The sequence below is a fragment of the Engystomops pustulosus genome, chromosome 4 (assembly GCF_040894005.1).
Source record: "Engystomops pustulosus chromosome 4, aEngPut4.maternal, whole genome shotgun sequence".
In the NCBI taxonomy this organism is placed as follows: Eukaryota; Metazoa; Chordata; class Amphibia; order Anura; family Leptodactylidae; genus Engystomops; species Engystomops pustulosus.
In genome coordinates, this window is record NC_092414.1 from 10,448,493 (window position 1) to 10,471,460 (window position 22,968).

At 45.3% G+C, this 22,968-nt stretch overlaps 2 protein-coding genes across 2 annotated transcripts; both read right to left on the bottom strand.

Moving 5' to 3' along the window:
• Nucleotides 1-13,429: 13,429 nt before the first annotated feature.
• Nucleotides 13,430-16,059, bottom strand: LOC140126031 (E3 ubiquitin-protein ligase TRIM39-like). The gene has a single exon (XM_072145086.1). It carries the CDS (start codon nt 16,048-16,050, stop codon nt 14,386-14,388), a length of 1,665 nt encoding a protein of 554 aa, XP_072001187.1. The 5' UTR covers nt 16,051-16,059; the 3' UTR covers nt 13,430-14,385.
• A 2,144-nt stretch (nt 16,060-18,203) lies between these two features.
• Nucleotides 18,204-22,067, bottom strand: LOC140126032 (E3 ubiquitin/ISG15 ligase TRIM25-like). Its single transcript, XM_072145087.1, has one exon. The coding sequence runs from the start codon at nt 22,039-22,041 to the stop codon at nt 20,311-20,313; it is 1,731 nt and encodes a 576-aa protein (XP_072001188.1). The 5' UTR covers nt 22,042-22,067; the 3' UTR covers nt 18,204-20,310.
• Nucleotides 22,068-22,968: the final 901 nt, after the last annotated feature.

Below are 22,968 nucleotides of genomic sequence, written 5' to 3' on the forward strand. Positions count from 1 at the left end.
ACTTACAGTGTCGGTGTCTGCATTGGCTTTGTTACCGACCTGCTCTCGGTAAGAAGACACACATTTAATATTGTAGAGCTGTGCAGAGACATTTCTGGCGCCGAGACTATTTTCTGTCCCTGGGACAAAATCTGTCCCGAGCACCAGAAATGTGTCCAACAGTCCCTGCTAGACCAGTTTTCTTTTGGTCTACTTTCCGCCAGTTTTCAGCGCCCAAAAATGGCTGTGACACATATTAATTCTGTCTGAGTTTCCACTCCGCCAAAGCCACGCCCCTTTTCGGAGAAGAGTCGGAGCAGACGGAAAAAGTCATTTTTTCTGTCCCCGACAGCTAATAAATAGGTCTGAGAGCAGAACATGTGGTGAGAGCGCCACAAAACTGGCGGAAACACCATAGTAAATGTCCCCCATTGTGACTACATGATCTCCTGTGGTAATAATTCCTCTATATATGATATATCAGCCATGTCTGCAGTGTATGAGGTGACTGGGAGCAGATACATGAGGAGACATGGTGACTACATGATCTCCTGTGGTAATAATTCCCCTATATATGATATATCAGCCATGTCTGCAGTGTATGAGGTGACTGGGGCAGATACATGAGGAGACATGGTGACTACATGATGTCCTGTGGTAATAATTCCTCTATATATGATATATCAGCCATGTCTGCAGTGTATGAGGTGACTGGGGCAGATACATGAGGAGACATGATGACTACATGACCTCCTGTGGTAATAATTCCCCTATATATGATATATCAGCCATGTCTGCAGTGTATGAGGTGACTGGAGCAGATACATGAGGAGACATGGTGACTACATGATCTCCTGTGGTAATAATTCCTCTATATATGATATATCAGCCATGTCTGCAGTGTATGAGGTGACTGGAGCAGATACATGAGGAGACATGGTGACTACATGATCTCCTGTGGTAATAATTCCTCTATATATGATATATCAGCCATGTCTGCAGTGTATGAGGTGACTGGAGCAGATACATGAGGGGACATGGTGACTACATGATCTCCTGTGGTAATAATCCCTCTATATATGATATATCAGCCATGTCTGCAGTGTATGAGGTGACCGGAGCAGATCCATGAGGAGACATGGTGACTACATGATCTCCTGTGGTAATAATTCTCCTATATATGATATATCAGCCATGTCTGCAGTGTATGAGGTGACTGGAGCAGATACATGAGGAGACATGGTGACTACATGATCTCCTGTGGTAATAATTCTCCTATATATGATATATCAGCCATGTCTGCAGTGTATGAGGTGACTGGGGCAGATACATGAGGAGACATGGTGACTACATGATCTCCTGTGGTAATAATTCTCCTATATATGATATATCAGCCATGTCTGCAGTGTATCATAGTATCATAGTATATAAGGCTGGAATTAGACGCAAGTCCATCAAGTCCAACCTTTAAAAATTAAATAAATGTTTTATCCCCATAACCCGTGATATTTTTCTCTCCAGAAAGTCATCCAGGCCTCTCTTGAACATGTACATAGAGTCCGCCATAACAACCTCCTGCGGCAGAGAGTTCCATAGTCTCACTGCTCGTACAGTAAAGAACCTTTGTCTATGTTGATGGTAAAATCGCCTCTCCTCTATGCGTAGAGGATGCCCCCTTGTCCTGGTCACAGGCCGAGGTATAAAAATATCTTTGGAGAGATCCTTGTACTGTCCTTTCAGGTATTTGTACATTGTAATGAGGTCTCCCCTCAGTCGTCTTTTTTCTAAACTGAATAATCCCAAATTTTTTAATCTGTCAGTGTATTCTAGTTCCCCCATTCCCCTAATAATCCTGGTTGCTCTCCTCTGCATGAGGTGTCTGGAGCAGATACATGAGGAGACATGGTGACTACATGATCTCCTGTGGTAATAATTCCTCTATATATGATATATCAGCCATGTCTGCAGTGTATGAGGTGACTGGAGCAGATACATGAGGAGACATGGTGACTACATGGTCTCCTGTGGTAATAATTCTCCTATATATGATATCATACCTCCCAACTTTTGTTGAGGAGAAAGAGGGACAAAACTGCGGCGATTTTTTTACCCACAGAAGCCACACCCTAGCTCCGCCCCCTAACCACACCCCCATGGCCACGCCACTGCTCATACCTCCAACGCATCCACTGACACCAATGTATATATAGCAGCAATATACATATATATATATATATATATACATACACGGATTAACCCCACTGGCACCAATGTATATTTATGTATATAATTGGGGGGCATATTCCACTCCCCCTAGACAACGAGCGTGTCCCCCCTAGACAACGAGCATATCCCCCCCCCAGACAACGAGCATGCCCCCCCCTATACAACAAGCATGCCCTCCCCTAGACAACGAGCATGCCCCCCACTAGACGAGCTTGCCCCCCCTAGACACGTATGTCCCCCCCCCTAGACAACGAGCATGTCCTCCCCTAGACAACGAGCATATCCCCCCCCTAGACAAAGAGCATGCCCCCCCCTATACAACAAGCATGCCCTCCCCTAGACAACGAGCATGCCCCCCACTAGACGAGCTTGCCCCCCCCTAGACACGTATGCCCCCCCCCTAGACAACGAGCATGTCCTCCCCTAGACAACGAGCATATCCCCCCCCCTAGACAAAGAGCATGCCCCCCCCTAGACAACGAGCATGCCCCCCCCCCAATGGCTGCGTGCCCTTTTTTGTGTGTTTGTGTTATTTTTGTCTTCCAGGACCGTGCCTGCTGTGGACTACTTCAGATTCGAAGGATTACGTCGATGACCGACATTTCTAACAAATAAAATGGCCAACGAGGGTGTGTCTGCGTTCTTTGTTCAATTAAACTTATATTTGTTAAAAACGGTGTGATTTATTTTTTTGCGACACTCTTCATAGTTTGCCGTAGTAGTGGTGCCGGCTAGGTGACGGTGCTCATTACTAAGGGCTGGCCTTAGTGTTTGCCTTAATTTTTTTGGCAAATTCACACTAACGCCCATACCATTACTCCGGTACCCACCGCCACCAGGGGTGCCGGGAAGAGCCGGGTACAAACCAGTACCTGACCGTCTATAGATGGTCAGGTAGTGGGGCGGCTGCAGGCTGGTATTGTTGCGCTGGAATAGCCCCCTAACAGTGGCCTATCCCAGCTCAGTAATGGCAGGCTGCTGCTGCTTTTTTGTATCTGGCTGATTTGAAAAATAGGGGGGGCCCCATGCCATTTTTTCTTCAAATTTTTGACAAAAATATGCATGGGGTCCCCCCTTACAAGGGGGCTCCCAGGCTGTTTCCCTCATTTAAAAAAAAAAATGGAAAAAACCGGCATGGGGTGCCCCCTATTTTTCAAATCAGCCAGATACAAAAAAGCAGCAGCAGCCTGCCATTACTGAGCTGGGATAGGCCACTGTTAGGGGGCTATTCCAGCGCAACAATACCAGCCTGCGGCCGCCCCACTACCTGACCATCTATAGACGGTCAGGTACTGGTTTGTACCCGGCTCTTCCCGGCACCCCTGGTGGCGGTGGGTACCGGGGTAATGGTATGGGCGTTAGTGTGAATTTGCCAAAAAAATTAAGGCAAACACTAAGGCCAGCCCTTAGTAATGAGCACCGTCACCTAGCCGGCACCACTACTATGGCAAACTATGAGTTTGTCGCAAAAAAAGAAATCACACCGTTTTTAACAAATATAAATTTAATTGAACAAAGAACGCAGACACACCCTCGTTGACCATTTTATTTGTTAGAAATGCCAGTCATCGACGTAATCCTTCGAATCCGAAGTAGTCCACAGCAAGCACGGTCCTGGAAGACACAAATAACACACACTGTGGCGGATGCACTGAATTATTGTGACATGCACCCGCTCAATAAGAGGTCCCCAAAATGGTATTAATGTAAGTGTCATCTCATACCGCATAAATGACACCTTAAAGAGGACCTGTCACCCAGAAATTCGGCACTAGATGTTACTAAAGTAATCAGCTCCTAGTGCTAAACCAAACGCAGCGGTGTTACACAGGAACCTCTGATAACGCTAATTAACACTGCCGCGCTGTACACTACAAACGCTGGACCGCTCTCAAAGTGGCGTATTCATGAGGGGGTGGGATTGTGGGCATGACACGCGGCAGTCACCGCCGGCCTATGGAACGAGCGGGGGCGGTCAGGGGAAGAGGGACCGCCCCCTCATGAATACGTCGGACCCCTTTGAGAGCGGTCTGGCGTTTCTAGGGTACAGCGCAGCGGTGTTTGTTAGTGTTATCAGAGGTTTCCGGTAACGCTATCAGTGTAGCACCGCTGCGTCTGTCTTAGCACTAGGAGTAGCTTACTTTAGTAACATCTCTGGGCGCGTTCACACGGTGCGTTTTGGTTGCGTTTTCATTGCGTTTGAAATGCATTACAACAGCTGAGAGGCGATTTGCCTAATTAAATTACTGTTTACGCTTGTTAACGCATGCGTTGACATTGCGTTTAGAGTGCGTTCTGTAAATGGAAACGTTAACAGTAATGTAATTAGGCAAATCGCCTCCTCAGGTGATGTAATGCGTTTCAAACGCAATGAAAACGCAGGACATAACGCACCGTGTGAACGCGCCCTCCTAGTGCTGTTTTTCAGGGTGACAGCTCCTCTTTCCACAGCTCCGCACACCAAAGTATAGAAAAATTATTGGCCTCAAAGTATGGCAAAATGAAGAATTTTTTTTCTACAAAAGATTTACATTTTAAAAAAAAATCTAAAACACAATAATTCTTTTCAATGTTACCATTTTTAGGACAGTATGGCCTTTTAAACAATTTTTTTACATGTTTTATATTTTTTGCGAGAAGAGTTGTTCTTTTTAGTGTCTTATTTTAGAGTGCAGAACTTTTTTTTTATCACTCTTTAGGAAATTTTTTTTTAAAGGTATTTATTAAAAATGATCTTTTTTCAGAAAGTTTTTTCCTTTTTTTCCCTGGCGTTTACCGTGCGGGTCCAGTAATGATTCTGTTTTATTATACAGATTGTTACGGACGTGGCAATACCAAATATGTGGCGGTTTTTTGTGTGTTTTATACTTTATTAAGTGTTTTTATAGGAAAGTGACATTTTAGGGGCTTATATTTTTATGTATTTATTTTTTATTTATTCTAATGTGTAGTGTTCAGTGTTTTTACATGTTTTTACTTTTCCCTACTTGAACTTGAACCAGCGATGCTCTGATACACTGCTCTACAATACTTTTTCATTGTAGAGCAGTGTAAACTGTCTGAGCGTGCAGACTGGCAGGGACATCGGGCAGCTCCGGGGCACATGCCAGTCCTCGGAGCTGGCCAGAAGAGGATCGGTTCCCCCGGTAAGCGGCGCGGGGGATCCGATCCATAGCGGGAACCCCCTCACATGCCGCGGTCATGCTTGACCGCGACGTGTAAGGGGTTAACACCCACGATCGGAGTCGGCTCCGATCGTGGGTGTTAGAGCGCGGTGACATTGCGATTATTTCAGGGCTTGTACGTCACAATGCTGACATACAAGTCCTGATAGATGTGTCCTGTCACCCAGCACACACAGCTACAGGTTACTGTGAGGGTCAGGCTGTGTCCTACCTCATCTCTGCTGGGGAGATGCTTCTGCTGGACGTCTGCAGCTCCTAAAGGGGGGTAAGCCATCACACAAGGTGCTGCTCTCTCTGTGCTGCCCCCTGCACCTCCACAGCTTCAGGAGAAGGAGCAGAGGAGTGTGCAGGGTCTATGGCCGGGGCACATTGCAGCCGCTCTCCTGGTGACCCCCCCTCCCTCCTCACACATCACGGCAGCTCACACATCACGGCAGCTCACACAGGGGGGAGGAGGAGGGGCCGTGCTGTGCTCTGCGGTGCTGGGAGCTCAGGATCTCCAGGTGACACTTCCCCCCCTGATGTTTCCTCCTCACACATCCCGGCGGCAGGGGAGGGGGGGGCGGCCCGGGGGAGGAGGAGGGGTAGTGCTGTGTGCTGGGAGCTCAGACTTCACAGCCTCCGCGCTGCCGCTGTGTCTCTGCAGCCGATGTGTCCCGGGACCAGGAGACGGGACTCAGTCTCTTGGCCCGGGACAATGCAGAGAAAACCGTGAATATCTCTCAACCTCCCGGGGCGGCGGGACACAGCTAAAAAATCGTGACAGTCCCGCCGAAAGCGGGACGGTTGGGAGGTATGTGATATATCAGCCATGTCTGCAGTGTATGAGGTGACTGGAGGAGATACATGAGGAGACATGGTGACTACATGATCTCCTATGGTAATAATTCTCCTATATATGATATATCAGCCATGTCTGCAGTGTATGAGGTGACTGGAGCAGATACATGAGGAGACATGGTGACTACATGATCTCCTGTGGTAATAATTCCTCTATATATGATATATCAGCCATGTCTGCAGTGTATGAGGTGACTGGGGCAGATACATGAGGAGACATGGTGACTACATGACCTCCTGTGGTAATAATTCCTCTATATATGATATATCAGACATGTCTGCAGTGTATGAGGTGACTGGAGGAGATACATGAGGAGACATGGTGACTACATGATCTCCTGTGGTAATAATTCCTCTATATATGATATATCAGCCATGTCTGCAGTGTATGAGGTGACTGGAGCAGATACATGAGGAGACATGGTGACTACATGATCTCCTGTGGTAATAATTCCCCTATATATGATATATCAGCCATGTCTGCAGTGTATGATGTGACTGGGAGCAGATACATGAGGAGACATGGTGACTACATGATCTCCTGTGGTAATAATTCTCCTATATATGATATATCAGCCATGTCTGCAGTGTATGAGGTGACTGGGAGCAGATGCATGAGGAGACATGGTGACTACATGATCTCCTGTGGCAATAATTCTCCTATATATGATATATCAGCCATGTCTGCAGTGTATGAGGTGACTGGAGCAGATACATGAGGAGACATGGTGACTACATGATGTCCTGTGGTAATAATTCCTCTATATATGATATATCAGCCATGTCTGCAGTGTATGAGGTGACTGGGGCAGATACATGAGGAGACATGGTGACTACATGATCTCCTGTGGTAATAATTCCTCTATATATGATATATCAGCCATGTCTGCAGTGTATGAGGTGACTGGAGCAGATACATGAGGAGACATGGTGACTACATGATCTCCTGTGGTAATAATTCCTCTATATATGATATATCAGCCATGTCTGCAGTGTATGAGGTGACTGGGGCAGATACATGAGGAGACATGGTGACTACATGATCTCCTGTGGTAATAATTCTCCTATATATGATATATCAGCCATGTCTGCAGTGTATGAGGTGACTGGGAGCAGATACATGAGGAGACATGGTGACTACATGATCTCCTGTGGTAATAATTCCTCTGTATACAATATATCAGCCATGTCTGCAGTGTATGAGGTGACTGGAGCAGATACATGAGGAGACATGGTGACTACATGATCTCCTGTGGTAATAATTCTCCTATATATGATATATCAGCCATGTCTGCAGTGTATGAGGTGACTGGAGCAGATACATGAGGAGACATGGTGACTACATGATCTCCTGTGGTAATAATTCCTCTATATATGATATATCAGCCATGTCTGCAGTGTATGAGGTGACTGGAGCAGATACATGAGGAGACATGGTGACTACATGATCTCCTGTGGTAATAATTCCTCTATATACAATATATCAGCCATGTCTGCAGTGTATGAGGTGACTGGAGCAGATACATGAGGAGACATGGTGACTACATGATCTCCTGTGGTAATAATTCTCCTATATATGATATATCAGCCATGTCTGCAGTGTATGAGGTGACTGGGAGCAGATCCATGAGGAGACATGGTGACTACATGACCTCCTGTGGTAATAATTCTCCTATATATGATATATCAGCCATGTCTGCAGTGTATGAGGTGACTGGAGCAGATACATGAGGAGACATGGTGACTACATGATCTCCTGTGGTAATAATTCTCCTATATATGATATATCAGCCATGTCTGCAGTGTATGAGGTGACTGGAGCAGATACATGAGGAGACATGGTGACTACATGATGTCCTGTGGTAATAATTCTCCTATATATGATATATCAGCCATGTCTGCAGTGTATGAGGTGACTGGAGCAGATACATGAGGAGACATGGTGACTACATGATCTCCTGTGGAAATAATTCCTCTATATATGATATATCAGCCATGTCTGCAGTGTATGAGGTGACTGGAGCAGATACATGAGGAGACATTGTGACTACATGATCTCCTGTGGTAATAATTCTCCTATGTATGATATATCAGCCATGTCTGCAGTGTATGAGGTGACTGGGAGCAGTTACATGAGGAGACATGGTGACTACATGATCTCCTGTGGTAATAATTCTCCTATATATGATATATCAGCCATGTCTGCAGTGTATGAGATGACTGGAGCAGATACATGAGGAGACATGGTGACTACATGATGTCCTGTGGTAATAATTCCTCTATATATGATATATCAGCCATGTCTGCAGTGTATGAGGTGACTGGGAGCAGATACATGAGGAGACATGGTGACTACATGATCTCCTGTGGTAATAATTCCCCTATATATGATATATCAGCCATGTCTGCAGTGTATGAGGTGACTGGGGCAGATACATGAGGAGACATGGTGACTACATGACCTCCTGTGGTAATAATTCCCCTATATATGATATATCAGCCATGTCTGCAGTGTATGAGGTGACTGGAGCAGATACATGAGGAGACATGGTGACTACATGATCTCCTGTGGTAATAATTCCTCTATATATGATATATCAGCCATGTCTGCAGTGTATGAGGTGACTGGAGCAGATACATGAGGAGACATGGTGACTACATGATCTCCTGTGGTAATAATCCCTCTATATATGATATATCAGCCATGTCTGCAGTGTATGAGGTGACCGGAGCAGATACATGAGGAGACATGGTGACTACATGATCTCCTGTGGTAATAATTCTCCTATATATGATATATCAGCCATGTCTGCAGTGTATGAGGTGACTGGAGCAGATACATGAGGAGACATGGTGACTACATGATCTCCTGTGGTAATAATTCTCCTATATATGATATATCAGCCATGTCTGCAGTGTATGAGGTGACTGGGGCAGATACATGAGGAGACATGGTGACTACATGATCTCCTGTGGTAATAATTCTCCTATATATGATATATCAGCCATGTCTGCAGTGTATCATAGTATATAAGGCTGGAATTAGACGCAAGTCCATCAAGTCCAACCTTTAAGAATTAAATAAATGTTTTATCCCCATAACCCGTGATATTTTTCTCTCCAGAAAGTCATCCAGGCCTCTCTTGAACATGTACATAGAGTCCGCCATAACAACCTCCTGCGGCAGAGAGTTCCATAGTCTCACTGCTCGTACAGTAAAGAACCTTTGTCTATGTTGATGGTAAAATCGCCTCTCCTCTATGCGTAGAGGATGCCCCCTTGTCCTGGTCACAGGCCGAGGTATAAAAATATCTTTGGAGAGATCCTTGTACTGTCCTTTCAGGTATTTGTACATTGTAATGAGGTCTCCCCTCAGTCGTCTTTTTTCTAAACTGAATAATCCCAAATTTTTTAATCTGTCAGTGTATTCTAGTTCCCCCATTCCCCTAATAATCCTGGTTGCTCTCCTCTGCATGAGGTGTCTGGAGCAGATACATGAGGAGACATGGTGACTACATGATCTCCTGTGGTAATAATTCCTCTATATATGATATATCAGCCATGTCTGCAGTGTATGAGGTGACTGGAGCAGATACATGAGGAGACATGGTGACTACATGGTCTCCTGTGGTAATAATTCTCCTATATATGATATATCAGCCATGTCTGCAGTGTATGAGGTGACTGGAGGAGATACATGAGGAGACATGGTGACTACATGATCTCCTGTGGTAATAATTCCTCTATATATGATATATCAGCCATGTCTGCAGTGTATGAGGTGACTGGAGCAGATACATGAGGAGACATGGTGACTACATGATCTCCTGTGGTAATAATTCCCCTATATATGATATATCAGCCATGTCTGCAGTGTATGAGGTGACTGGGAGCAGATACATGAGGAGACATGGTGACTACATGATCTCCTGTGGTAATAATTCTCCTATATATGATATATCAGCCATGTCTGCAGTGTATGAGGTGACTGGAGCAGATACATGAGGAGACATGGTGACTACATGATCTCCTGTGGTAATAATTCTCCTATATATGATATATCAGCCATGTCTGCAGTGTATGAGGTGACTGGGAGCAGATGCATGAGGAGACATGGTGACTACATGATCTCCTGTGGCAATAATTCTCCTATATATGATATATCAGCCATGTCTGCAGTGTATGAGGTGACTGGGAGCAGATACATGAGGAGACATGGTGACTACATGATCTCCTGTGGTAATAATTCTCCTATATATGATATATCAGCCATGTCTGCAGTGTATGAGGTGACTGGAGCAGATACATGAGGAGACATGGTGACTACATGATCTCCTGTGGTAATAATTCCTCTATATATGATATATCAGCCATGTCTGCAGTGTATGAGGTGACTGGAGCAGATACATGAGGAGACATGGTGACTAGAGATGAGCGAGTATACTCGTCCGAGCTTGATGCTCGTTCGAGTATTAAGGTACTCGAAACGGCTCGTTGCTCGGACGAGTTTTTCCCCTGCTCGAGATCGAGCATTTAATTAAAAAAACACAGTGAAGAACAGTGAAGAATAGAATAAAAACAGTGACCACAGGATCATTTAAGTGAAAAACACAGTGAAGAATAGATTACAGATGATCGGCACATCTGCTTACTTGTCGGAAGATACGCGCGGAACGGTGCCAACAAAATAGTATGTGAAGAACACATTGAAGAACACGGTGAGCAGCACAGAGACACCGGGGAGCAGCACAAAGACACCGGGGAGCAGCACAGAGACACCGGGAAGCAGCACAGGCAGCGGCAGGCATGGGGAGCAGCACGGGCAGCGGCAGGCACGGGGAGCAGCACGGGCAGCGGCAGGCACGGAGGCAGCACAGGCAGCGGCAGGCACGGGGAGCAGCACGGGCAGCGGCAGGCACGGAGGCAGCACAGGCAGCGGCAGGCACGGGGAGCAGCATGGGCAGCGGCAGGCACCGAGACAGCGGGGCAGCGGCACAGAGACGTCGGGAAGGGCAGAGAGATCGGGGAGACTTCAGTGGAAGAAGAGGAGCGGATCCCGGGACAGCGTATCTACCGACAAGTAAGCAGATGTGCCGAACATCTGCAATCTATTCTTCACTGTTTTTCACTTAAATGATCCTGTGGTCACTGTTTTTATTCTATTCTTCACTGTTCTTCACATCTGCTAACTTGTCGGGAGATAATATACGCGCGGAACAGTGAAGAATAGATTGCAGATGTTTGCATACATCTGCTAACTTATCAGAAGACATTGGGGGACATTTACTTAAAGTGTCGGTGTCTCCATTGGCTTTGTTACCGACCTGCTCTCGGAAAGAAGACACACATTTAATATTGTAGAGCTCTGCAGAGACATTTCTGTCCCCGAGACCATTTTCTGTCCCCGAGACCATTTTCTGTCCCTGGGACCAAAATCTGTCCCGAGCGCCAGAAATGTGTCCAACAGTCCCTGCTAGACCAGTTTACAGCGCCCAAAAATGGCTGTGACGCATATTAATTCTGTCTGAGTTTCCACTCCGCCAAAGCCAGGCCCCTTTTCGGAGAAGAGTCGGAGCAGACGGAAAAAGTCATTTTTTCTGTCCCCGACAGCTAATAAATAGGTCTGAGAGCAGAACATGTGGTGAGAGCGCCACAAAACTGGCGGAAACGCCATAGTAAATGTCCCCCATTCTTTTTCAATTAAATAACACATTTTATTCCCGAACCATGGTCCCTTTGAAAAATGCTCGGGTCTCCCATTGACTTCAATGGGGTTCGTTATTCGAGACGAGCACTCGAGCATCAGGAAAAGTTTGTCTCGAATAACGAGCACCCGAGCATTTTAGTGCTCGCTCATCTCTAAAGGTTACTACATGATCTCCTGTGGTAATAATTCCTCTATATATGATATATCAGCCATGTCTGCAGTGTATGAGGTGACTGGAGCAGATACATGAGGAGACATGGTGACTACATGATCTCCTGTGGTAATAATTCTCCTATATATGATATATCAGCCATGTCTGCAGTGTATGAGGTGACTGGAGCAGATACATGAGGAGACATAGTGACTACATGATCTCCTGTGGTAATAATTCCTCTATATATGATATATCAGCCATATCTGCAGTGTATGAGGTGACTGGGAGCAGATACATGAGGAGACATGGTGACTACATGATGTCCTGTGGTAATAATTCTCCTATATATGATATATCAGCCATGTCTGCAGTGTATGAGGTGACTGGGGCAGATACATGAGGAGACATGGTGACTACATGATCTCCTTGGGTAATAATTCTCCTATATATGATATATCAGCCATGTCTGCAGTGTATGAGGTGAGTAGGAGCAGATACATGAGGAGACATGTTGTCTTCATAAACTCTGTGGTAATTATTTGATTTCTGAGGTAATTTTTCTCCCTTATATGATGTAACAGCTTATTCTACACTACAACAAGATGTTAAAGGGATATTTTCATCTGGGCATTGACATTTATTCCAATGTATCTACCTCATATATACATTTCTTCAATTGGATGTTATTAAAAAAATGCCCCTTCTGCATATGAATCAACCCGTATACATTATAAACAATGTGTACCGGCCTAGAAAAAAGTGCATATGTGCCAAATTGTTCATATATGTACAGCGTAGTAGTCCTGTCTCATTACACCCATATATCTTGATCACATACCCAAGGCACCACAGGTAACACGTTTCATCTCCCTTGTTACCTTTGGGGAATCATCAGTGGTGTTGGTTAAAATTATTGTAGAGACATAGCAGTACATGTCAGATCACAGCCTAGTAGTCTTATTTAGCAGGCCCTATCCTTTATTTATTGAACGGTCTTTATCCTGCGTCCCTAAGTGTCCTCTATATTATACATAGACACTACGCTAACTAAACTAGAAACATAAATGCTGGAATCGTTAAGTAAGATGGCAAACATAGGCTCTGCTGGGTATCCGGCATATATGTTTGAAACCTCCAGTAACGAGGCCGGTTAGCTTATGTCAGAGACGTAACGAGAGGCAAGCTGTTTGATACGAGACACACAGCGCCCACTGGTGGTTGTCTTTCAGCTGACACATATCAATAGCTTCAAGTTACAACATGGGACATGCACCTTTTTAATTTGGTGCCGGAGCACCCCCTGCAGTGGAGCAATTTGTGTTGCATCGGGAATAGTGTAGCCGCAACACAAATGAGTTTTGGACACTTCTTAAATACATGTACAAGCAATTTGTACATAAAAAGAATGTGCAAAGTCCGAAAGAAAACTTACGCAAGCACCATAGTAAATGTGGGCCATAGTCTTGTATTCACACAATCATATATCATCTTGTAAATGTATTCACAAAAGAAGAACAAAATATGTATATACATAACATGTGATTGTTGGGCACATTGTAGATGTGTACAGATATCAATATACTAACATACTTTACATACCAATAAATTTGTTATCAAATTTGTAATATATTTTTCCCCATCGCTCCTCTCCTCTGGATATGGCTACAGCAGAGCTCTGGTTGACCACACATCCCATAATTCCCCTGACACAGCACACTGGGGCACATTTACTAAGACCAGTTCGGTGTGTACTATGTGCGGTGTGTACTATGTGCGGTGTGTACTATGTGCATTGTTTACTATGTGCAGTGTGTACTATGTGCAGTGTCCTGTGTGGTGTGCAGGGGGGCGCCAGATTCAGGATTTCTGGCGCTCATTCCTCATGAATCTGGCGCCCCCTGCACTGCCCCACCACTTTGGTGCACCTTAAAATGGGGAGTGCAACAAAATTCTGTTGGATTTTGCATGATAAATATGGCGCATGGTCCGACTGAGCACTGGATGCCCCTTTCAGGGCAGAAATTTGTGTTGCATGAAGAATGGCACAGCCACGACACACGACACAAAACAGTTGTGTGTGACACAAATGTGGCGCGGACACTTCTTAAATACCCGTACAATTAGTTTAAGCCTAAAAGAACATAGTATACGTGTCTGAATGTGCGCTTTCTTATCTATAGATTTGGTTCTGAAGCAGGAATTAGCAGGTTGTGACCTTGTTCTGTAGTTTAAGTCACATTGTGGTTCACAGGCCTGTGATGCCATATCAGTTAGTTACACGTTCAGTCTCAGGCTCAGTCTGAAACAATTAAACTCCCCGGTGGTGAAGGGGTTGGCAGGCGAAGGGGTGGGAGAGGTCTCCGAACACTTTGGCTTCCAGCAGATGAGACATTGTTAGATATCTTTATAGAACCCCCCCATACCCATAACACAGCATGAAGGGGCTCGGTGAAGGTGGTGGTGAAGGTGTGTAAGTGTCTGATGGGGTCACACAGCTCATAGAAGGTCAATTTTCCTGCCTCATAATCCAGACTGATCCGGAATTTATCACTGGAGATCTGGTGAGGTAACTGGATCGCAATACTGTCATTTATCACTGAACACTCATTATCACACCATTTTCCACATAAACCCCAGGACTTGTTATTATCTCCAATGTGTGAATGATCTCCCCTCCTGTCTATACTGGGGTAACACATCCCAACTCTCCACCATCCAAAATCACCGATCTCCACATCCCAGTAATGTGGTCCTGAGGTAAATCCTTGGCTGCTCATCACCTGATAATCCTGGAATCTCTCCGCTGTTTTTGGACGATTCTGTGACATTTCTGTCCTGGTTACAGTTTTCAGGTCGTCTGATATCAGGATATTATTAGCAGCTGTGTTTAAATCCATCAGTATTTCAGCAGGATCCTGGACATAGAAGGTCACATTTACATCTTTTATTAGATCAGATAATGTTTGGGATATATGTGAAATTAATTTTGCCTTTCCATAGCCTATATCACATCCTCCTGTGTCCCCATCACCTCCCTCCTCCTCAGGATCACACAAGTCACCTGTGTCTGGTTCCTGTAACACAGTCAGTGGATCAGTCATGTTACACAGCTCCTCAATGTGCTTCATCTTCCTGGACAGCTCGTCCTTCTTTATCTCAAACATCTGGATCAGAGCAGACAGTGACAATGATGTGTTCTCTCTTTCTCTGGAGATCTCATTCAGGAGCTTCTTCTCCACATTGTCTAGTCGTCTCCTGATGTCTACAAACAGGGCAGTGACTCTCTCAGCTTCTCCAGATGCTTTTTCTTGAGCCTTTCTACATCGTTCCTCCAGACTCTGGACTCTTCCCTCAGTCTCTTCTCTTTTTGCGACCAGTTTCTGGAAAACATTTCTCAGTTTCTTCTTCTTCTTCTCAGAGGCCTCATCCAGCGTCTCCACCTGGTGTCCCTGATGTTCTCCATCCAGTCTGCAGGTCACACAGATACAAGCTGCGTCCTCCTTGCAGTAATATTCCAGGATCTTCTTATGGACAGGACACTTCCGGTTCTCCAGGGAAGTGCTGGGATCAGTCAGGACGTGTTCTGGTCCCTTGCTGTGGACTCTCAGATGATCATCACACAGAGAAGCCTCACACATCAGACAGGATTTCACAGCAGGTACAGGAGAGTGAAAGCAGTAAGTGCATCGGATCCAAGTGACCTCTCCATGCAGTGGCTGAGTAGACCGAATACGTTTCGTTACATTGCACAGATCGATGTTTCTCCTCAGAGCTGGACGCTTCCGAGTCTTCGATCTACAAGCAGGGCAGGTATAAATTCTTGATTCATCTTGTGTGGCAAGCACCTGTTCAATACAGACCCGGCAGAAGTTGTGTCCACATCTCAGGGTTACAGGATCTGTATAAATGCTCAGACAGATGGAGCAGAGCAGCTCGTCTCTTAGATCAGCAGACGCCATGTCTACATGTTTACATGAAACGAAACTTAAAGTGTATTTTATAGGGCGTGTTCACCACAAAGGAAATACAATTCTTAACCAAGAGGCTCTTCAATACATCCTATACGGTCTTGTAACCTAGTAGCACCCGGTGTTACTAATGTTGAGTGACGTGTACTACCAATATGATCCCATGGATAGGGCATAACTTATCTTTTGTGGGAAAACCCCTTTAAGGCTTGTGTCAAACCTGTACTTCGCTTTTCCAGCACTCTTGGTGTCCCAGGAGATTTGGTGTCCCACCTCGAGATTTTTTTTTATAATCTCGGACCAACCCTTTAAGGGTTGGGTCTAAATGAAACGTGAAAGATGTACAATTTAAAAAAGTCTTTTTGCGCCCATGATCTCCTACAGTAAGTTTTCATTAACCTTTTGCCACACAATGAAGTTCCCCGACGTCATAGTGCAGCAGCGAGTGTATGAAGAGGAGTTAAGGGCTGAACCCTTGCTGATTAAGCAACAAACACTCTACTTACACTAACATCCGCGACCGTTGCTGGCACAGATCCCGGGTGTTAACCACTTAAATGCCCCTGGCATTTAATTTCCAGCATTGCATATATATTCATATATTTAGACCAAAAACACAGAATGATCCACATATATGTGTCACGGCGAGCGAAGTGCAGCCGTGATACAACTGTGTCACAGAGATTTCTTAAAGGACTGTATGCACATTAGCTTGAGGGGCTCCAGGCTCCATAGGTGTTAATGGAGCCTGGAGCCCCTCATTTGCATACAGTCCTTCATCCTGGTGGTAGATGCCCTTTATTATTTGTATGATAAATTGGAATCAAGCCCTAATTCAATGGGACGTTGCATGAATGTACTATTATTTGAGTATTTGAGAGGTTCACAATATGTGTGTAAGTTGGAGACAAGCATTTAGGTAATTTGTTATAGTATCCTGTGTACTTGCAGGGCCGTAGAAATCATGGAGAGGGGGGGGGGGCACCGAGGAGCACATCTCAGAATATCAAATATCAAAATATCATTACGCTACTGTCCGTCCATATCCTCAGGACACCAACATAGTAAAGTCCGATGTTTATAGAAGGAGGATGTGAGCGCAAGAGAAGCTTGGCTGAACACTAGGCTGAGAGGCACATCAATAGAGGGTATACAGAGAGAGGTCCAACACAAGGATACACACTGCACAGGAGGGTATAGAGGCAGCACAGGAGGGTATACAGAGATATGCAGCACAGGAGGGTATACAGAGATACGCTGCACAGGTGGGTATACAGAGATACGCAGCACAGGAGGGTATACAGAGATACGCAGCACAGGAGGATATACATGCAGCACAGGAGGGTATACATGCAGTGTGGGAGGGTATACATGCAGCACAGGAGGGTATACATTCAGCACGGGAGGGTATACATGCAGCACAGGAGAGTATACATGAAGCACGGGAGGGTATACATGCAGCACGGGAGAGTATACATGCAGCACAGGAGGGTATACATTCAGCACGGGAGGGTATACATTCAGCACGGGAGGGTATACATGCAGCACAGGAGGGTATACATGCAGCACGGGAGGGTATACATGCAGCACAGGAGGGTATACATGAAGCATGGGAGGGTATACATGCAGCACGGGAGGGTATACATGCAGCACGGTAGGGTATACATGCAGCATGGGAGGGTATACATGCAGCACAGGAGAGTATACATGAAGCACGGGAAAGTATTCATGCAGCATGGGAGGGTATACATGCACCAGGGGAGGGTATACATGGAGCACAGGAGAGTATACATGCAGCACAGGAGAGTATACATGCAGCACAGGAGAGTATACATGCAGCACGGGAGGGTATACTTGCAGCACAGGAGGGTATACATGCAGCTCAGGAGGGTATACATGCAGCACGGGAGGGTATACATGCAGCTCGGGAGGGTATACATGCAGAATAGGAAGGTAAACAAGCTGTGCAGCAGCTGAGGTGTGTATTGTGATGTCCTCTGGGTGTGTATTGTATCTCTCTTTTGCTTCAATGACCAATGAGACCAGTGATTGGTTGCAGCAGTCATGTGACCATCATGTGACTGGCAATGTAGCCAGAGAGTCTGGGGCCATAGAGGAAACAGTAAGCCAGAGCATAATTTTTGTTCCAAATGTTTTTATTCTGATTTATAACATATATAAGAGGTTTACAGAGTATTATTTGTATTAATTACAACCACAGCCCCCAAGTTATTCATGGCTCCCTCCTGGTCTTTGGCCCCCCCGTCTACACAGCGGTCAGAGAGCTGGCGTGACATCACCGGTTCTCCCTCTGAAATTCTCACACTATGCACAATCATAGCAGAGTGATAGATGTAATGCTTTGATCACGCATAATGCTAGACCTATAGAGAACTATGACCGCTATGTAGGCGGAGCCAGCGGGAACGGGAGCCATAAGTATTTACTAATAGGAGGAGGCAAGAGCCCAATTTCTTTAAAATAAAAAACTTCTTAAACATACTGAAAGAAGATTGATGCAAAGCGTCACAGGACAGGTAGGTGAGTATGAGCATCTACCATCAGGTATTCTGATGGTAGATGTCCTTTAAAATAATCGATAATACAGCTCAATTATTATTAAAGTTTCACCACGTTTTCATAAATACAGCTAGTGACAGTTCCCATAGAGTCCTATTAACTAAATGCCTTCCTTCTTTTAGCTAAAAATTGTTTCCTTCACATTCCCATAAAATCAACATTTTTATCTTACCGGGCATACAGTCAGATTTATCAGGAGGTGGAGGGGGTGTGGTCTGCTCAGCCGAGTCCTGCAGCTCCTCCCCATTCACCCTCTTACAATTCAACACTTCATGTCATGTCATGAGCAGCTCTTAGGCCCCAGCTCTCCTAGAGAGCACATCTTCCAGAACACCCACTGAGAGAAGGACAGTGTCTGTGCACCTCTAGCACAGACACACAGCTAATCCCAGGACAAGCTGCAGCATCCACATCTGGACACAGTCCCATCCCAGCCTGTATCTACTACCAGGCTGGTGAATCTACTCCTGAGGATCCCTTTCCATGACCACTCCAGTAATCTGGAATCTCCAACAATCTGGCATCTGTTTTGAGATAGTTTCAGCCTGTTGCCTGCAGTTGTTTCCAATAAAGAACTGTGAGTTAATTTGCACAACGTTGCCTCCGTCTGATCCCTGGATCTGGCTGTCACCACCACGGGCTTCCCTATCCATTACCCAGGGACATATCTTACAGACACTCAGGGGTTGCCCCAGGGAGATCCAGTACATCAGCCTCTCCCTCATCTAATTTCTTGCCAACACCATCTGCTGGAGACCTGCCAGGGTGTAGGACAGCCCTCCGGTCCCCATACCAAGCACCATGACATCAGCATGCCTAGGCTGCAACTGCCAGCCACTCCAGTATTCTGGGCCCCGGCTGCCTCTAGGCCCCAAGAAAAGACTAGGCCCCGGTGGGGGATGTTGCAAATCCATAGGGGGGGGGGGGCTTTATATAAAATAACCAAGAGGGGGCTGTTTGGTATGATAAACTAGGGAATATTTTAGGGAACAGTTTCTGAATTTTTAATGCCGCCGTGTGAGTTCACTGCAAAGTGGTCCACTGAGACTGTGTTGCTTAGGGGCCTACTGCAATCTGGAGCCGACCTTGGATCAGATAAATACATGGGGTATATTTTGCAAATGTTAGTGGGTAAAGGACCATAGATAACATCACCCTGGTCATATAATATGAAGCGCTGAAGGTGAGAACGAGGCATTGTGCATGAGGAGGAGCTGCTGGACTCATACACCCTCCAACTCCTACTAAGTCTGGCTGTATGCCAGGTAAGATAATAAAGTTGATTTTATGGGGATGTGAGGGAAAACATTTTTAGCTAAAAGAAGGGAGTCAGTTAGTTAATAGGGTTCTATGAGAACCTGTCACTAGCTGTATTTGTGAAAAATGTGGTGACAGGTTTGACCCAATTATTCTTATTATAAATGATCTGGTAAAAATGTGCCAAAAAAATTATCAAATTGACCGAAATTACCTGGAAACATTGTCCATGTATGAGGGGTCACTTCCATGTTATACTGTGGTCTGATTGATTGAATGAACTAAATTTGCAGCATCATAGACACCATGTTTTATCGCTCAATTCAGCCGCAGAGAGAGGTAACTGGATACGACATTATACTCCTCCTACTGCTGCATCTTATTGGTTTATTGCTTTCGGACCCAACTTTTTTTCTAAGCGGTTCCCTCTGCTACAGATATAGAACCATCATAAACATATAACGCAGCATGAAGGGGCTCGGTGAAGGTGGTGGTGAAGGTGTGTAAGTGTCTGATGGGGTCACACAGCTCATAGAAGGACAATTTTCCCGCCTCATAATCCAGACTGATCCGGACTCTACCACTTGAGATCTTATGAGGAAATCGTATCAGTTTACCACAATGTAGTACCGAACACTGATTTTTATCCAACCAGCCTCCACACATACTCCACGACTTGTTGTTATCTCCAATGTATGACTGACGCCCCCTCCTGTCTATACTGGGGTAACACATCCCCACCCTCCACTGCATGGATCTTCTGATCTCCACATCCCAGTAATGTCGTCCTGAGGTAAATTTATTTCTGCTCATCACCTGAAAATCCTGAAAACTCTTGGCTGTATCTGGACGACCCAGTTTCTCTCGTGCCCAAGTTGCAGTTTTCAGATCATTTGTTATATCGATATTATTGGCCGCTGTGTCTACATCTAGTAATATGTTTGCAGGACTCTTCCCAAAGATCCACTTTCCTGTATTTATTTCCTTATCCCCCACAGCCCCAGTCCTGACTTTTACTGCATAACCCTTGTATGTTGCACCTGGCGCAGGTAAATCTTGTGTGTGATTGGGCAGCGATCGGGGTCTAAGGGGCTGGGGCCTTGTTTCTACTGGTTTTGCAGGTGAGATGGTCTGTAGATACTTCATTATATCTGAGATACCTGCATGTAACATCCCTGTAATTACATCTACATCATGTCCCCCTGTGTCCCCATCACCTCCCCCCTCCTCAGGATCACACAAGTCACCTGTGTCTGGTTCCTGTAACACAGTCAGTGCATCAGTCATGTTACACATCTTCTCAATGTCCTTCATCTTCCTGGACAGCTCGTCCTTCTTTATTTCCATATTTTGGATCAATTCAGAAAGTGACAACGAGACCATCATCTCCTGCATGGAGATCTCACACAGGATTTTCTTCTCCAGGTCTTCCAGACGTCTCCTGATGTCTATAAACAGGGCAGTGACTCTCTCAGCTTCTCCAGAGGCTTTTTCTTGAGCTTTTCTTCTACGCTCCTCCAGACTTTGGACTTTTTCGTTAGTCTCCTCTCTCTTTGTGACCAATTTCTTCAGAACATTTCTCAATATCTTCTTCTTCTTGTCAGAGGCCTCATCCAGCATCTCCACCTGGTGTCCCCAATGTTCTTCTTCCAATCTGCAAATCACACAAATATAAGACATGTCCACAGTGCAGTAATATTCCAGGATCTTCTTATGGACAGGACATTTCCGGTTCTCCAGGGAAGTGCTGGGATCAGTCAGGACGTGTTCTGGTCCCTTGCTGTGGACTCTCAGATGATCATCACATAGAGAAGCCTCACAATGTAGACAGGACTTCACAGCAGGTACAGGAGAGTGAATGCAGTAGGTGCACCTGATCCCGGTGACCTCCTCTTTAGGTAGCCGAGAAGACAGGAAAGTCTGTACTACATTACACAGAGTTATGTTCCTTTGCAGTCCAGGACGTTCCTGAAACTTTGCTCTACATTCAGGACAGGAATAAAGTCTAGACTCGTCTTGTGTAGTCAGGTGCTCATCGATACAGACCCGGCAGAAGTTGTGTCCACATCTCAGGGTTACAGGATCTGTATAAGTGGACAGACAGATGGAGCAGAGCAGCTCGTCTCTCAGATCAGCAGACGCCATGACGTTAATGGAAAATGAAAGTTTATTTTTCAAGGTGTGTTCCAGGAAATAAGATAAGGTACAACCTACAACTAATGACCACACTAACCCTTTGTGTTCTGCATAGGAACATATCTGCATAGGAACAATAGCAGAAAATTAAACAGATTTTTACGATTTTAAAAGTACAATGTCACCTATGTTTGTGCAATCTGAAATGTGGGAAAATATGCAAATTTTTCAAGGATGGAATAAGGAAAACCACGCCTCTTTTAGCTACCTTGTAAGGCAGCTCCCTTGACATCAAGCATGACCTATGGGATTAGAACCTAACCAATCAGGTCGACTGAGGAAACCCAATCAGGTTGAAACAGCGCTGTCTAACAGTTGGGAGTCTGTTCACCCTCTGCATTACCTCAAGTCACTTCACTGGGGAGGCTATAAATATATTTCATATGTTGGTATTCAATTTGTATCTTCAAAACAACCACCAGTAATTTTTTGAAGCCCACACTTAGCCAGCCCACAGCTTGCCGATCCTTCCTGCTTGATATGGCCCTGCTACCAGAGTGTACCTAAAAACAACATTGGGCTACTTTTACAATTTTTTGAAGTTCCTAATCAACCCTGGTAATACATATTATTGATTATTAGATTTAGATTCCAGATGTTAGGTTCCTTCTGACAGTGGAGATCAAAATTAGAGAACAACACAACATTTCTTAAATGCCAAGGACAATGGGGCAGATTTACTTACCCGGTCCATTCGCGATCCAGCGGCGCGTTCTCTGCGGTTTTTCCGAATCCGTCGGGTTTTCATGCGGCCACGCCCCCCGATTTCCATAACGTGCATGCCGGCACCGATGCGCCAAAATCCCAGGGCAATTCAGGGAAAATCGGCGCAAATCGGAAATATTCGGGTACCACGTCGGGAAAACGTGAATCGGG